The following is a 19,250-nucleotide window of genomic DNA, read 5'->3' as shown; positions in this document are numbered from 1 at the left end:
TACCTTCTCATAACGAATGTTATCCTGGTAACAAATCAAGTAACAAATATCATCTGTTGCTTGTAATAAATGTAATAATTATCAAAATTACTAAGTATTATCTATGTATTCCTGGTAGCATAATCAATTTAAATATGTGTTATAAGCCACACTTTCCCCTAACTTTAAATATAATAGTTTCGATCATGCAAAACTTATGTCTTCCTAGTACCCGAGACGTATCTTTTTATACACTAAACTGGGTACTGACAGTACTGACTCAATATTTAATAATACACTACCTCACTATTACACTACCTCATATCGCATGTATTCCTAGTCACCTTGCACGTCACAAAAATAATACACTACTACAATTATACACAAACAACACAACATTCACAAACACTGGCCCAAAACTCGAGCCCACTACTAATACGACAAAAACAACTAAACTTACTCACTCACAAATTAAGACACTTATCTACCACACCAAAATCACCAAATCGCCACTACACTTGGAAAACATACAACTGCGATATATTGCATTAACCACATTTCTTGCTACACACATTCCAAAGGTACTATGCCCAAAAAATGAACTGCTTTTAATCGGATATACAACACACATCACACACTACTTAAAACGATTTAAGCTAAACAACTCAGCCTCTAGTAATACAACATAATGGACAGTACTTTATCAACAATTCATGAATTAGATGAACTCTCGGTGGCACAAACTATGGTATGTAAGTGCGAAGACATAACTAAATATATTCAATTTTCATGTACTGATCTCAATGTCATATCCCAAAATATCCGGAGTATATACTGTAACTTAGACAACCTCATCACGACTTTGACACAGTTAGATTTCAATATTGACCTTATTATTCTGAGTGAATGCAGATTACATCCTGATAAACCTGTGCCATCCATAGAAAACTACATACAATTTTCCACAACAAATCATCTTAATCAGAATGACGGAGTAGTCATTTATGTGAAAAATACTCATAAAGTCCAAGTCACAGAAATTAAACTAACGCACGCGTCTTGCCTTGAAGTAACAATTTCGGATATAAAAATTTTGGGCATATATCGGTCACCTTCAATAAACAATGCTGATGAATTCATCAATAGCCTAAATTTGCACCTAGAATCTATTTTGACATGCAAAAACGTAATCATAGCTGGGGACATAAACATTAACCTAATTCCTAAACCTACCGAGCAAAGCTACGAACGTTCAAATCGACTTAATTATTTAAATATGTTGGCGATGCATGGTGCCCTGCCAGGGCATCTCCTGCCTACCAGAGATAAGACATGTCTTGACCATATAATAATAAAAAATAGTAATAATAATTCAAAATTAAACGCCATTGTTGTTGTATTAGAAACAAGCATTACAGACCATGCGATGGTTCTTCTAAAATTAAATAGGTCTAATCCTAATAGAACAAACCTCAAGACTATGACTAAAACCAATTTTGACAAAGCACTTAGTTCTCTCGCAGAATGCAACCTGGCTGAGCTACACAATGTTTATGACCCTAATCAACTTACTAATATTATAATAAATAAAATTAAGTCATGCCTTACAGCTAACACTAAAACTACCCATGTGCCAACAAGTCGCCGCATTATTAAGCCATGGATTACCCAGGGTGTCCTCCGTTGTATCAAAAATAGGAACGATATGCAGAGAAAGCTTCGCTTGGACCCTGATAACATAACACTCAAAATAACCTACAAAAGATATCGCAATTTTCTAAATAACCTAATCAAAAAGTTAAAACGCAAATTTGATAAAGAAAAGCTAATAAAAGCAAGTAAAAATTCGAAAACACTTTGGCGAGCTGTAAATGAAATAACCCACAGAAAACCTGCTACAAGTAGCAATTGTGAATTGCTGGGAAGTGGAGCAACTCCTCTGCTAGCCGTTAATGTTGTCAATCGTTATTTCTCAGAAATAGGAAAATCTCTTGCGGAAATTATTTTAAATAATGGTCAACTATCACATTCTTCTTCAAGCACCTGTACTTCCTTATCCTCTTCTTTTGTACTCTATGATACAGATCCAAACGAAGTTTATATTTTTCTAGCTAATCTAAAATCATCTAGTGCTCCTGGATGGGATGGCATTCCCACTATATTTTTAAAACAGGCTAGCGCAATTGTGGTTCCCTTACTTACACACCTGGCTAATTCTTGCTTTAGGAGTGGAATCTTCCCAGACTCCTTGAAGCAGGCCGTAGTCACACCGATCTATAAGAGTGGAGACAGAGGCTGTGTCTCAAATTATCGTCCCATATCTGTACTTCCGGCAATATCAAAATTAATAGAAAAACTAATAAACGACCGTCTAATAAATTACTTAAATAAATTTAATATTCTATCAAAAAATCAATTTGGCTTCCGACGTTCTCTATCACCCGAGGATGCCGTTGCCGCACTTTCCTCTAGAATAGTTAAAATTGTCGACAACAACAAAAAATGCGTAACGGTATTCCTGGACCTTATGAAGGCCTTCGACACAGTCTCTGTCCCAATTCTTATAAAATGTCTGGAAAACATTGGCATAAGAGGAATTCCGCTTCAGTTGCTTCGTAGTTATCTTAGCAACCGTACTCAAAAAGTCAAAATTGGAAACTACCTAAGTGATGAAATGGAAATTGAATACGGTGTTCCGCAGGGGAGCGTCTTGGGTCCCACTCTCTTCCTGGTGTATATTAACCAGCTCTGTAATTTACAAATTGATAATGCATCTATCTTCTCTTATGCTGATGACACAGCAGTCGTCTTTTCCGGAAACACCTGGGAAGAGGCTAGAGAATCCGCGGAAATTGGACTTTCTAAGATTGCCTGTTGGCTACGAAGCAATTTGCTGACCCTAAACACTAATAAAACAAATTTCATGTGTCTCACAAAATCCACCAGGACCCAACCGGATACAACATTTGAGATAAAAATACATACCTGTAACGGGGCAACCAGCTCTACCTGCGCCTGTCCTCTTATACAAAAAGTAGAGTACACTAAATACCTTGGAGTCATGATTGACCAAAGGCTAACATGGCACGTTCACACAGATGTCATCATGACTAGAACACGCAAACTAATATGGTTGTTTAAGAACCTAAGACACGCTGCTCCAAAAACTGTCCTGAATCGAATATATGTTGCTTTGGCTGAATCAATTCTCACATATTGTATACCTATCTGGGGTGGGGCCACAAAAACTAAATTCCTTGAACTTGAAAGAGCTCAGAGGGCTCTTTTAAAGGTCATGTACACTAAGCCGTTCACCTTTCCTACATCTGAACTTTATGAAACCTGTGACTTGCTAACAGTAAGAAAACTGTACGTGCTAAATGTAATTTTAAAAAAACATAAAAATACTATATATAAAAACATTCCTATAACTTCGCGTAGAAAACCTAATGTAGTTCCCGTAACTATCAGTAACACAGCATATGCAAAAAGACAGTATTCTGCCCAATCAACTAGGTTGTATAACATGGTAAATAAAATTATTAACATTTACCCTGTGAGGCTTAAAGAATGTAAGATAATGCTAATAAAGTGGCTTAAAGATAAAAGCTATAATGAAATTGAAGATCTCTTGACATAAGTAGTTATTAGTCCCTTGGGTTGTAGGTTACTCAGATAATAGTACATAATTATTATAATACATACAATTACTTATATATATCACACGAATGAATTGACTTACCAGGATTCGAACCCAGCATACACAGCACAGATAACACGCAATCTAACACACATACACATACGCACCCACGCATGCACGCACACACACACACACACACACACACACATACACACATACACGCACACACACACACACACACACACACACACACACACACACACACACACACACACACACACACACACACACACACACACACACACACACACACACACACACACACACACACACACACACACTCACACACTCACACACACTCGCACACACGCGCACACAATGCGCAAATGAACTGCTAAACTCAGTTTGTAATTTGTTTATTTTGTAAATTCAAAAGGATTTTCTAACTCTTGTATTCGTAGTATGCATGTGAGTTAAGTTATAGCTAATCTAGTACTATAAGTTTACCTGTATCACCTTATTAATTAAGATAAGTACTATTACGAAAGAGCGGTGTCTCTTATCACAAGTATCTTCAGATACTTAAAAAGAGACATCTACCCTGCTACTGTAAACAGTTTATGTGCTAAAGAATAAAAATATTTTTATTTTTATTTTTTTTTATTTTTAAAGTTTATGTTATTTAACACAAAAACAGTATTTGAATGAAAATTCCCATAAAATCAACTTAGCAGGTAATACAGTCTCATTTTGCAATCAGCCTTCATTTCAATTCAAGAAGTATAACTAGAGGTACCTAAACTAATCATCAATTTCAGGTACAGGGCCATAGTTGCCCGTAATTCAGGTCAAAGTTTACCTTATTTTATTTTTGGTAACCATCACATCTTAATATTAGTTTATCGTTCTGATCTTGGCATGAGTATATTGCTAAATAGATAAATTACTTCAAAATTTATACATAATAAAGTGTGCTTATCAAAAATCAAAATTCCAATAGAAAGTTTGCAGGGCTACTTTCGCACAACCTAACGCGTTCGCGTTATTGACAAACGGTAACTGTAAGGTAACCGAGAGGGGGTGGGCGGCACTTTCAGCGGGGAGCGGGAGTGGCCATACTGTATGATAGTACTCTTTATTATACTGTGCTTCAACTGTGACTGACAGGTCTGAAAATGTTTTCTTGGTTGGGTGAACCGTGGCCAATTATGCGCTTACATCGCCATCTATGATATTCAGCTGGAACTTTTACGACTGATCAATAGACTAAGACGTGATGGCAAATTGAAACATTTTTTTGATTTGGGTTAAAGTTATTCCCTAGGGCTAATGTAGCCCTCCCACACACCCCCCCATCAAGGCCTTCCCGCGGCTGGGGGGACGGTGCGTAACGCCGTGTCTTGCGTGGGCGACGGTCGCGCGACCGTCGCCGTCGCGTCTCATACTTCCATATCGATAAGGTTTGATTTCGTTATGCGTCGCATCGCCGTCGCCCACGCAAGCCACGGCGTAACGCATTCCCCACTCTGACAAAAAAAAGGGCTAATGTAGCCCGGTTTCACGGTACTTTGCCCCCTTGTAAAACAAATAACTATTTATCATTTTGATATTTTAGTAAATTTCTCTGAATCTGTTCTACATATTGCAACACAAAAAGTCCAAATTAATTTCAGTAAAAATCGGCTTTCATTTCATACCCTATTATTTTTGCAATGAATATTTTGGCCTTTTGGCGCGTTACACAATATTCGCAACGTGGTGGGAGTGAGTTTGATATCCTCGTTCCGGCGCAACAGTCTCGCGGCAGTTTTGAAGACCAAGTACAATGCCCAATTCGTACGTTACTAATAGTTGGTAGCGGTTTCCGGATCTGACCAATTTCTTCTACTATTTCCAATATGGCAGAGCACTAAATGAAAGTATAAATAAAGATTTTAAACTTATTATATTCTCCACGGACGTGCGGGGAGGCTAGTCTAGTACTAGTGCAGGAGGTATACATATTAGAAGCATGAAATGTGGTTGAATTGCCTAGGTCTGGAATTGCGCGTTATTTACTAGCTAATTTACTATCCACCGCAAATCTCGGGAAATCGTGGTTTTTTACCGCAATCTTGTTTTTCTGTTCTACGGTGGAAAAACATCATCGGAAATATAAACCAACAGAGGTTTGAATTGAATGCTATCATTTACAAGATTCTAAAACGTGAGGTTATCTAAGTCTCAACACTGTATTTTAGGATTAAACTGGCTCTCTTTAATATTTTTTTATCGGCCGCAGCTAAGTAGGCTAACTCTGTTATAATTGTTTAACCGACTTCAAAAAAAGGGAGGAGGACTTTTTTATGTATGTTCCCCGATTACTCGAAGACCCCCTGGACCGATTTATAATTTGACGATACAATTTCCTACCCAAACCTTTGAAATCAGATTTCTTATCGGATTGCAATGCAATAAACATCGAAATTATAAAATAATCAATTATTTTTGGAGTCGGGGCCAGCCCGCGTAAAGTTGGGTGGGACAAACAGGCAATAGCAAGGCAAGGAACAAGCAAAAATATATATAATAATCAGTTATTTTTATATTTTAAAAACTGCCAAATTAGTCTGAAACCTCGCTGGAACGTCATTTGCCGTATGTGCTGGAGCTGCGTCTTGTTTAGAACACATGATATTAATTCCCAAGCATTCTTATTAACCTTGGGTCATTTTTTTCTCCAAAACCTCGGTTTTATAGTAAAATACGTTAATTAACCGACTTCAAAAAAGGAGGAGGTTCTCAATTCGACTGAATGTTTTTTTTTTTTATTTTTTTGTATGTATGTTACTCGATATCTCCGAGAATCGTGGACCGATTTTCAAAATTTTTTTTTTGATCGAACGGGTATAACCCCGAGATGGTCCCATTGACACCAAGTCGGGGTCTGATGATGGGATCTTGGAGAAATCGAGGGAACTCTTCAAATGTTATAGGCACATGTAATGTTTTTAGTGTATTTTTCAAAAGTACACCAGTATTCACGCCTGATGGTAATAATTTTATGTGGCTGAGCTGATGATGGAAGGTCAACTCCTCAATGGTTAGGAGTTAAAGGATAATTCTTTCACTACTGTACATATATTCGGACCGATACATATAATACCACTAGGAATCACTAAAAATCAACAAATAAATAAACTTTTTAACAAAAAATAAAACCGCCTTCAAAAATAAGCGCATTACAAAACACGGAGAAACTAAAAAGCAAAAAATAATAAACCTTTGAATTCAGATTTCTTATCGGATTGCAATAATCTAAACATCCAAATTATAAACAAATCAATTATTTTTGGAGTCGGGGCCAGCCTGGGTGGAGCAAACAGGAAATAACAAGGCGACGAACAGGTCTGGTACCGACTACAAAAATAATTGATTTGTTTATAATTTGGATGTTTAGATTATTGCAATCCGATAAGAAATCTGAATTCAAAGGTTTATTATTTTTTGCTTTTTAGTTTCTCCGTGTTTTGTAATGCGCTTATTTTTGAAGGCGGTTTTTTTAAGGCTTTTATCTATAAGTACCGAAGGTTGTGTTGCTGCAGGTGGTGTTGGCGCAGGATGCTGAAGATCAGCTGGACGGAAAAACGTACCAACAAAGAGGTTCCAGATAAGGCCAAAGAGAAAAGAAACCTAATGTTCGTTATAGAAAAACGTAGAGCTAAATGCATAGGCCACATACTCAGACACGAAGGACTCAACATTACCATCCTTGAGGGAAAAATCGAGGCGAAGAGAGGCAGAGAAAGACCTAGAAAACCATACATGGCGCAAGTTAAGGAATGGTGCTGTAGCCACACATACCAAGGAGTCAAGACGAAGGCCGAGAATAGGCACGATTGGACAATGCTGCAACGACAGAGGGTGAGGCCCTCTTAAAAATAATGATGACTGAAGGTTGTCTACCTCGCTTACATACTGTATCCCACACCATGACCGATGGTGAGCTCTGGAACCTAAGAACACTTTTCTGGTTGCCCGGAATGTTTTCTAACCGTGGTGCCCACAACTGAACTTATTGGACACGGTGTATACTCTACCCATTCATCGGATTTGACGTTTTTTCATTTCTTCGAATTAGGTATCCAACAGTTTCAAAGTCTTATTATTATTAAAGTTCACTTAACAAATGGGATAATACTGGCAATGTAAATTATTCTAATAACGTTTGCGTAAACAAGGATATCCACTTACAATATGATATTGCTTCACGACACAAACAATCCAGAAAATTGAATATAAATGAGTTTACGAGTAAATTTCCATATCTCATGCCCTAATCATGCCCTAATGTAATTACATATTGCCTTGAATTAGAAGATTTCATCGATATACTAAATCAAATTTAACGAATTGGTTAAAGGATAACTCAAAATATATTTAGGTAAGTATACAGATAAATTAATATAAATATTTTCATGGCTTGTCCAACAGGTCTCCATCGCCATACAGCGGGGTAACGCTGCTAGCGTGATGGGGACGTTTGGAGCCGGCATGGCACAGAACGGGTTTCTTTAGGATATTACTTTTTTATATTATTATACGTATATTAAAAACATTTGTGTAACTATTAATAAATGTATTCAATACTTAGGTACAGGACATTCTTAAATGAATTGACTAAGCTCCATCGTAACCTCAAGATACGGAAGACACAGGCCAAATTAAAACTACATGTCATTTCATTTTGCGATGACGAAGTTCGTAAATTGTTGTTGTTGTGTGTCCTTCGTTATTGCTAAGTCGTACTTTTCTACGCGAATACCTTTTAAAAACAGAGCGTAATCCATAAGTTTATGCATCAAAGAGATTTTATGATTAAATACTTCGTGTTTTTTATTTTCTATAACGTAAAAGCCCATGTTTACATATAAACTCTCGTTGTTTGCGCTTTAATAAATATTAAATTATATACCTAGGCAAGGTGGGCAAGCATGGTCGCGTGATAAACGATATAACGTCAGGCCATCCTTTTCGTCCCCAGCGGGCCAGCCTCCAGGCAATAACCCCCAGCAGGCCAGCCTCCAGGCAATAATCCCCAGCGGGCCAGCCTCCAGGCAATAATAGGTACAGCCCTCTCGCTGCAAAGCATTGTGGTCTATGCTTGACAGCGAGGAGGCATGGATGGCGATGGTCTCCTTCAGCCATTATGTTATGTCACAGAAGGAGACAGCGGAACGTGCGCGCGAGAACGACCCTGACGCGCACCCACTCCGCCGTCGACGGGCTGGCGGCAGAGCCAGGCGCTACGCGCACCTGATGCCTCGGCCGTAATGGGCTGCGCGGTGCTCCGGGGAAGTACCCGTGCCTAAACGCCCACGCAAATGGGGGTGCCTGCCCAACTGAACTGCCCGCCAGGGTGTACGGTCAACCAATTTGAATCCTAGGCCACTCTAGAACCCTGTCTCATTTGAATCATGTTCTATTTGCCATAAGAAGTCACATTGACGTTTACTGTGCAAATGTTCTACAGTGGCCTAGGATTCAAATTGGTTGACTGTACGTGGTGGAATGCTTTATAGCGACCCTGCGACACTCCACCCAAGGCGGAGACGGAATTCGTTGGTGGTTTTAGACGGTAGTCCTCCTGGTTAGTCCGTCATCGCCCCTGGTCCCCCGGACCGGATGGCATGCGTAAATGCATTTCCTGAACGTAAAAAAAGGCCGTACTTTTCGCACTATTTGTAAGTGCGATAGGGACGCATCGATGCGATAAAGTTTATCCAACTAAGTAGTGCTACGCCCCCAATAGCACATTTCCACGAAAAAAGATTCAAAAACATTTTTTTCTAAAATACATAGGTAAATTTAATGTTTTGCCTACTCATAATCACGAGCCTTTCGATCCTACTAAGTGAAAAAAAGCGTCCCAAATTTATTTTTTTCACTTTGTTACCATTTTCAAACACTTAGTATAGTGGTTACAAAGTGGAAAGTATGCGAAATAATATAAAAATTTGGGACCATTTTATTGTCTCTTGTTTTTTGTCCTAGATCAGGAAAGACATAAAATTTACCTAGCTCAGAAAAAAATTTTTTTTTGGTGATTGTTCTCGCGAAAATACCCAATAAAGTAAGAAAATGTCTCAGATCATATGATTGTCGGCCGAGCCGAGGGCAACAAACATGGGATCTGTGGCTTTCTTATTTATTAGCCAAGGTGTGTATAATATTTTTCTGTTCGACGGAACTGGAAAGCGGCAATTTCGTTTAGCGCAGCGGCCTGAAATTTGACGCTCTCTGGCCGGAATAATGTCAAAAAATAGTAAATACGAGTAGGTACGATAAATAAAATAAAATAAAAGTAAATTACGATACACTATTTTAGGACAGACGTTACCTATGTACAAACAGGCTGTTTATTTACTCACGTACAATAATTTAGGGTGCGAATATACATAGAACATACTCAGCAACCTTTACTATGAGATCATCCCCGAAATCGCGAAGACAAATTTACCGTTTCTTCATACATTTTGGCCATTTGGACTTTAACAATTTATATGAGAGACAAATAATTGTTCCCATGGTACTTAAAAATGGCTCAGAAAATGTAGATGTGTGAGGAAACTCTGTACTTACGGAACAAGATTATCAGCAGTTTGACTTCAAAGAGCAGCAGCCATATCCTGTAGAACGAGAGTAGATGGATGTGAATGAAGAAATTGACGAAGGGCCAGTTGGCTTCGGCTCTTGTCCTGGTTGAAAATGCAGACGACTGAGAAAATACTGTCTACTTACGGAATAACATTGTCAGCAGCTTGACTTCAAAGAGCAGTAGCCATATCCCGTAGAGCGAGAGTAGATGGATGTGGATGAAGAAAAGGACTAATGGCCAGTCGGCTTCGGCTCTTGTCCTGGGTGAAAATGCAGACGAGTGAGAAAATACTGTCTACTTACGGAACAAAATTGTCAGCAGTTTGACTTCAAAGAGCAGTAGCCATAGCCCGTAGAGCGAGAGCAGATGGATGTGAATGAAGAAGAGGACGAAGGGCCAGTCGGCCTCTCGGCTCTTGTCCTGCGCCGGCGCTTCGCTGATGCTCACCATTCTGCACGCCGGGTGAGCGCTGCAATGGGAATATTTGGGAATATTAGTTAAGATGGGAATAATTAGTTTAAATAATCATTGATAATGGGGGGGGGGGGGGGGGGGGGAAGAGGTTTCGACTTAAACAGGAATATAAAAAGGTTTTATTTTCATATTTATAAAAAAAAATATGGGTTCCTTTTAGGATTCCGTACCAAAAAGGTACAAAAGGAACCCTGGAAGGATGGTGCCGCCTATTGGTGCCGCCGTCTGTCTGTCTGTCTGTCCGTCTGTCACATTACGAAATATCTCGAGAACTACTAAAGCTATCAACTTGAAATTTGGAATAGTTATGAACATTATAAACTTCTAGAAATTGAAAGTATATTTTTTATTTATTTATTAATTTTAATAGTAGAAAAAGGTCAAACTGAAAGGGGGGCAAACTGTAAATTTCAAATTACTAGGCCAACTGGGGTATCGTTAGAAAGAGCTCTAACTGCACATATCAAAACTACCTAAGTACCTACTTTTATAATTTTTTTGTTGTGGAAAAAATATTTTATGAAATTTTTATCAAACATGGATATTATAATGAATATTACAGGAAAAATAAAACCGTATACGTATCTTGAAAACTTTTTTTTTTTAATTTATAAAAACCTTTCAGATTTACATTTTCAATTTCAACACCCTTGCGGGTGTTTATTGAACCTGTATTTTTTACAGAATAACAATGAAAGTACCTGCTTTTAAACAGAGGAAAAATGGTTAAAATCGGTTCACGCAATAAATAATTATCTCAGAAAAATCATCTTTCATACTATCTCGCGCACATTAGTTTACTTAATTTGCCGATAGATGTCGCTGTACTTTGAACTCTCATTTTCTACATCGCGTTTTGCCTGATAAAATGGGATCGGTTCAGGGTGGCTAGCCGAATGGCACAATCGCTCACGAAACGAAGCGCTAGTAGATATCTATCTCTATCGCGCTTGCGTATTGGCGCGACAGAGCCAGCGGCGTATCGCTTTCGTTTGGCGTCGGAGAAATGCCATTCGGCTACGGGGCCTGGAGCGTCCTTACGACATGTCGTAAACTATTGAAGTCGAATAGTTTTGATTTTCTTTGGACGTTATCTAACAATAAAATTGTAGGTATAAGTTTTAAATATTACTTGTTAAGTGGGAAATTGAGTCTTGAGGGATTTAGTCAAGTCTGTAGAGTTATGTGAATAATATTTGATGATTCAACTATTGAAAGTTTGTACAGAGCCCTCGGTGGGTGAGTACGACTCGCACTTAACCGGTTTTTATTTACCTTTCGGTTTAACTTTACTGCTAGTAGTGCGGGGCGGAAACGGCGAATCAGTATGAATGTATAGTCCCTGCTGGGCAGAAAGTATGAAACTTGACATGTATATAGCTTATACGAAACACGCCGAGGTGTCAATGTTTCCCCTCCTTCCCCCCACTTTTGTATCCCTGATTTCAGTTTTTTAATATTTCCATGAAAACAGTGAAAGCTACCATCACGATGTTTAGGAGAAGTATATTCTCCATAAAATTTTCTACAATATATTGACTTTGGAAGTATATTTATAAGGAAGTATAAGACGAGGAAACCGGCCCTTTCCCCTTGTCTTTGTGGGGGGTAGTGACGTGCGATTTCATGACTATTGAGCTAAATCGGATCAGTTTGACCCAAGGAACAATTTTGTCAAGCAACATCGCCACAGCTAAAGCAGCAAAGTCGCTAGTCTTACTTTTCGTACAGGTCATCAAACATTGTTAGGGGAAAATGAGCATAGTTTGAAAATTATAAGTTCTAGCTATATACTTCCAAAGACAATATTGTAGTAAATTTTATGGAGAATATATCATGATGAATGTATCGTGATGGTAGCTTTCACGGTTTTCATGGAAATATTAAACAACTGAAATCAGGGATACAAAAGTGGGGGGAAGGAGGGGAAACATTGACACCTCGGCGTGTTTCTACTTCTATTATAAATAAAATAAATAATAAATAAATAAATATTGTAGGACATTCTTACACAGATTGACTGAGGCCCACGGTAAGCTCAAGAAGGCTTGTGCTGTGGGTACTCAGACAACAATATATATAATATATAAATACTTATATACATAGAAAACATCCATGACTCAGGAACAAATATCTGTGCTCATCACACTAATAAATGCCCTTACCGGGATTCGAACCCGGGACCGCGGCGCAGCAGGCAGGGTCACTACCGACTGCGCCAGACCGGTCGTCAAACCCTAACTTTTGTCTTATAACCCTATAAGCTATATACATGCCAAGTGTCATGCTTTCTGCCAGACGGGACTGTAGAATTGGTTAAGAAGTCGTACTATAGTAGTGGAATTTTGTTTTAATATGTTTGTGTTGTATGGAATGTTGATGTTTACGTTTCATATACTGTAGTTAAAAATGTGAAGCATTTTATTTTATCATAATAGGTATTCAATTCATCTGCCATAAACCTTTTTAATGGAATTATTGCGAAATAAACCGAAATATTTTTTAATGGAATTATTGCGAAACTCAACATTTGTTCACTTTTAAAAATTATGAAGTCAACATCAGTATCGAATTATATTGTGCAATATACGCAATACATTACACAAGTGTGATAAAAATTAAATATAAAAGTCGCCCCAGAATATAATTCTTCGCCTTTTTACTCTAGAATATAATTTTTACTCTAGGTCTATGAACGAGCATGATTTTGAAACATTTACTGTAAATATTTATTTAAGGATACAACTAAGTAGTTAACTTAAATCTGCATTGCAGACTGCAACAGGCTTTTGAGGAATTCTATTAAGGACACTGGCGGCATTTCCTTGATTTATCGCAATACGGACACTTTGTGCAAAGATATCGTCAGCTCTTTGGTCAACAGTTACCACAATCAGACGAATAGGACGGATCTACGTAAATTTTCAATCCTAAATCGTACAAAACGGTGATATCTATCGATAGTACTTATATTTAGTTGAACTTTGTTTGCAATCTTTTAAATTACAGAGAACATGGAAAAATGTACACCTCAGACACGAGTCGAACCTGCGACCTGTTGCAACATCGTTACGGAGGGAGGCAAAGGTAACAGACGTGCAAACTTTCAATTTGGTTGCGTATATGTAAGAATATTGTTGGTATTAATTAACAGGCACGGAGTTTAGTTCCAAGAATTGGCGTAGGCTAGTTCCTACGCCAACACTTTTTACGAAAGCGATTGTCAACCGGCCTATCCACTCAGATAGTAAACAAACTAGCCATTATTGGGATTAGTTCGGATTCATTACGATGTTTTCATCACCCAAAAGCGATTGGTAAATACTTATCGTATATCTAATAATATGACTATTGTTCATTATTTATATTGATTGTGTACCTATTGAATATTAAACGACGCTGTTTAATACTTGTTTGGGGGTTATAAAGGTCCAAAGTTGTATCAAATACAAGTTATACAACGTATTTCATAAAGTGTCCAAAGTATGAACGATATCTTAGCTAAGATGAAGCTACAATCCCGAGAAGCAGCGCGGAAAATTGACACTTTCCCACCTATGGCCTTTGTTTTCTGCCGCGGGCATTGCTCCCGCAGTGTATTGCAGAATCTCGTTCCCGTGCAATGGTGACACGAGCTCAGCGATATAGCTTAATAACTCAATTTCATACACAATTTTGTACGAGGTGAAACAAATGTCTTCACTACTTTAAAAAAACTTGTATCTTCGTCTGTCAATGAAAAGAAAATTGTAGTAAGTATGTATGGAATGCATATAGACTTACTGCGTCTTAACTTTGAGGAGCAGCGTGAGATAGGAGAGTTTTTCAAAGTAGTGACGATATTTTGCTTTCGCAAATTGGTATTGCACTGCGAAAATCATGCTAGTAGTATACTTATTAAAGTGATTGGTGCATAATTACAGGGAATTAATCACTAGTGTTTTATGTCTAATTAACTACAGTTGCATACTTAATTACCTACATAACTTTTTCTACATGCATGCAATAGGTTTTCTTTTCTATAATATGTAATTATGTACAGATGTGGCCTACATTTCAAGTTCCTGGTATTATTAAGACGATACGATACCCCTCATTTCTCCATACAAACGCTCTCGCCTGTTTCCTCTCTGGTTTTTGAAGCTAGATCAATGGTTTTTTCAACACAGATTTTTATTATCAATATCTGTGTCGGACCGTTTTGCTTTTTTTGATATTTTTGTTTTAAAAGGAATTAGAGCCTCTCAAAGTTGGCCAAAACGGCTTAATTGAATTTGCCAGAAAGAAAGGCGTGGTATTCAAAACTGAGATCAATTATCCAAAAAAACGAAACGGTCCGACACAGATAATTTCCTTGTCATTCTGATTTCCAAATTTCGTAACGATTGGTTAAGTTTTGGAGGAGGAAACAGTCGAGAGCGAAACCTCGATTTTTGCGGTTTTTACGCGGGATTTTGCGCCTGAGCTGCAGTTGTCCCTATCGCACCAAATTTAGGGGCGGGGCTAAGTTTTTAAATACGTACACTGAAATAAAGTGATGGGTAATACTCGACATCTAATGTCGATAATCTAGTGATGTGAAAAGTTATCGATATACCACGTCGAAATATCGACATACCGTGTTTGACGAACTTTTTAGTTAGAAATACATACTTTTATATATTTTGTGGAAATACGAAGTCCATATTTTTACAAGTATAGGTACGTAACAATTGCATACAGGTATAGGTTTATTTTATACATGCATAACTTTTCTCGTCATCGGTTTACTAGTAACAATTATAAAGTAATGCTGTATTTTACGACAGATTCCACGAATATTAGGCAACTATTTGGTATTCGGTCTTTTCAGCCACTTTGCCGAAAATTTGGTATTCGGTCATCATTGCTTATTTATTACTATTCTGCCGAACACCAATTAGGTAAGTAGTTATATTATATGTACTTATTTACATACAATAAAGACAAACATAATATTAATAATATAATTCATGTTTTAAATATTTAAAAAAACGATGGGCCTTATTTAGTAATACATAGTTTGTTCAGGTTGATACCTGTACTGCTCTTAATAAGGCCCAGTGCTTATATTTCTTCTAAGTTTTATCAATCATGCCGTTTTGTACATTTTCTTCGCAGACATAGAATAAGTACCATTGATTGTGTGGGCCGCTATAGAGGATAAAGTACTATTGCTCTAAATAAGGCCCATCGCTCGCTTGTTAATTTTATAACTTGGTGTAAACATTGTGTTCATGAATACTATCTATTTTTGTAATAAGTATTTAAACTAAGGTCTATCGTCTAAAACACATTTACTCAAGACTATGCATTTAGGTTATGGTGCTCTAAAATTAGAGGGTCCGAGTCCTAGCAAGTGGTGCGTTAAGGTCAATGCGGACAACATTGGCATACTTTATTTCATATATAGTTTAAATGGATAAAATTAGGTATGAAATAAAACTATAGAAACGGATTAAATGGTGTATAATGAATTTACAATTCATCCCGACGTTTCGAACACTTTACAGCGCTCGTGGTCAACGGGTGACTGAGGAAAAATTACAATATGCAAAAGCTACTTACATATAAGAAATATTAACGAACCATCACTACAAATAAAATAGATTTCTGAGGCAGGTTCACACACTATTAATAAAGCTAGTTATACAATGTTCAAAAAATTTACCTTTACTATATTACAAAAAAAAAGCAATCAATTAATCTACACAAAATTTACAAAAACAAACTGCAAATTTCCAACACCATACAACCGAACACAAATGCCTCACAGTCTTCGTCGTGCTTGTTCCATTATCAGATGTAAGTACTACTGGATCCCAAGCCGGTGGTAAAGTAAAGCCATCTTCTCTATTAAAGTTTGGATATTTCTTGATCTCAATGGCCTCGCGCAACATTCTGGGTATATACCGCTTCTCCTTAGCAAGAACCAGAGGCTTATCAAACTTTATAGCATGATTGACTTTATCCATGACATGTTCAGAGACTGCAGACTTTTGCCGACGGTGCTTGACATCCGCTATGTGTTCCTTCACCCGTGTGGAAATACTTCGATTCGTCTGCCCCACATATGACTCATTATACGCGATCTAATCCGTTTCATAGTTTTATTTCATGAGTAACTATCGCGGTAACCGAAGACAACATTATAATTAGGTAGTTAATTAAAGTAGTTTGGAGTAACCTGCTGTCCTACGGGATAAATATTATAATATATATATCCATATATTTTTATTCTTTTCCTTCCGGCGAACGGAAGGACGTATTGACAAACACTTTCAGCTTGTGTGTCAGTTCCTTAATCACCCATGTTTCACAACTAAAGAGTAAGACGAAATTGACGATAGATAAATTTTACAAATAAGAGCTCGTCAATCAGTTCTTTACGCGGTTTTGCTCTGACAAGTGAAGATGCTCTAACTAAAACAATTACTTTTCACCACACCAACTGGTAAAGGCTTTCTCTGCTATTCGAAAACAGATAGCAAAATTGCATTTTATCCACAAGGGGGCAAAGTAATTTCATACAAATTTTAACTCGATGTCTTAATCTGGCTGCTAGATTTTACCTATAAATGATGATTTTGAATCATAAATATTGAATAAATTTATCGATTTCATTTATTTTGATGTTTTATAGTCAGTATTTTGTTCGTGTTGGTGTGGTGAAAAATTTTGTGTTGCACTCGGTGGCAAAGTTTGTTTAACCTTCGCGCCTTGATACCCTCGCAACGCTCAAGATTCCACTTTTTGAACCACTCGCTACGCTCGCGGTTCAATATTGGAATCTTTTGCTTGCTCTGGTATCAATATTGGCACGTGCGGTTAAACAACTACTTTGCCCCCTTGTAAAACAAATAACTATTTCATATTAATAATGTTTGCCATTACACACAGAGCACAATCTCATCGGTAAATATTGTCAATTTTACTTTATTTGTGCGACGCTGCGACGTGCTTTTATCATAGCGCTCTTGAATAATACGATTTGTATTTGTAAAGAAAATATCTCCTAGATACGTACTATCAATTGTGTCGCTTAGTTTCAAACTTGGGTACTTAAATCCATTCTGCTTTAAGATTGAATATATAAAAAATATATATTATCCTTATAGCAGAATGGATTTATTCAGGTTTGAAGTTAAGCGACACAATTACGCTTAATTCGGTATGTAAGAATAATAATTAATTAATTAATTTTTAATTTTTGTTAACTTACTGAGGGGCCTTATTTCATACATGCAGCAATTTGGGTCTGTGTGCACCTACTTAATGCACAATTGCACATGGACCCAAATTTTTGACCCATTTACACTTACCTAATTATAAAATGTACATAACATTTCGAGACTTTTAACCGGGCCTTATTTGTATGTAGATTACAGATGCCCTTAGTTGGTAGATGAAATGAGTGTTATCTACGTTTTAATTCTATGGTAACAGAAATACTGATATCTAAGTATCAATAAGTTCTAAATAATAAAGATATCAAAAGTATCTATACGTTTAAGTACCGATACCTAGGTTTAAATTTAGCTGGCAAATTAGTTAAGCATTTTTATGGTTGGTCTTGTTCTGTGCTAAGCCTTGTATTTCTAATGCTAGGTAGGTATAATAATATGTATTCCTACAACCCTAGAAAATTAGAAATATAAGATGCATATGTAGCTTTCCATCTGAAATAGGTCCTTATGCCTCATATGCAATAAGATTTTGTTTGGCAGATTTTTTGTTAGAATTCTGCTAAAAAGTTCTAATTACCTACACTCTTGGAACATAATCGTGTCTGGTACCAAATTGCCCTAGTTAAATTTTCCTACGCTGTCATTTCTGTCAAACATGTGCAAAAAATAATGAATAAGATTCACATAAACTTTTGGTAGGTAGATACTGTCAACCAATTATGTAGAATCCTAGGCCACTCTAGAACCCTGTCGTATTGACACCGTGCTTTATTTGCTATAGAAGTCAGTTTTACTTTTACTGTGAAAGAGGTTTACAGTGGCCTATGACCTAGGATTCAGATTGGTTGACTGTACGTACCTACTCCTATAATATGGCTTCTCTTTGACATCGAAAATGTTTTAGCTTTTTACATACTTAACCGAATAACTTTATTTCGCTAACATGATTTCTTTTAAGATAATCACATTATGTATATGATAAGGAACTGTTTTTACAATACTTAAAACATTACAAATTTGCATTTTAGTCAAATCAGTACACTTAGTATACTTCACGGAGTCCAAAACATTACGCATCAGAAGTCCGAAACTAGAGAAATATAGAGAGCGCTCGAGCGCGAGTAGCTACTTGCGCCGGCGACGGACGCGGTTGTGTGCGTGCGCCACGCGCACGCACACAGGGCCCCTCTGTGGGTTCCACCCCCGTCAGCGCGACGGCGATACTGACCTAAAAATCTCAAATTTGAATTCGTGCTTCGGTATCGTATCCTCACAGAAATCCAACACAAATAATAAATATTCTATTATTTGTGTT

The 19,250-nt window shown here is 37.3% G+C and overlaps 1 protein-coding gene across 1 annotated transcript in view; it reads right to left on the bottom strand.

The window, feature by feature from the left end:
* Positions 1 to 19,250, bottom strand: part of LOC125229320 (acyl-CoA Delta-9 desaturase-like) — a 52,707-nt gene that overhangs the window by 24,678 nt on the left and 8,779 nt on the right. The window contains exon 2 of the mRNA XM_048134131.1: positions 10,559 to 10,725. Coding sequence (XP_047990088.1) covers positions 10,559 to 10,706 — 148 coding nt within the window. The 5' untranslated portion in view covers positions 10,707 to 10,725. The remainder of the gene's footprint in view (positions 1 to 10,558; positions 10,726 to 19,250) is intronic.

The sequence above is a fragment of the Leguminivora glycinivorella genome, chromosome 1 (assembly GCF_023078275.1).
Source record: "Leguminivora glycinivorella isolate SPB_JAAS2020 chromosome 1, LegGlyc_1.1, whole genome shotgun sequence".
Taxonomy (NCBI): Eukaryota; Metazoa; Arthropoda; class Insecta; order Lepidoptera; family Tortricidae; genus Leguminivora; species Leguminivora glycinivorella.
This window is presented reverse-complemented; position numbering and strand designations above follow the sequence as displayed.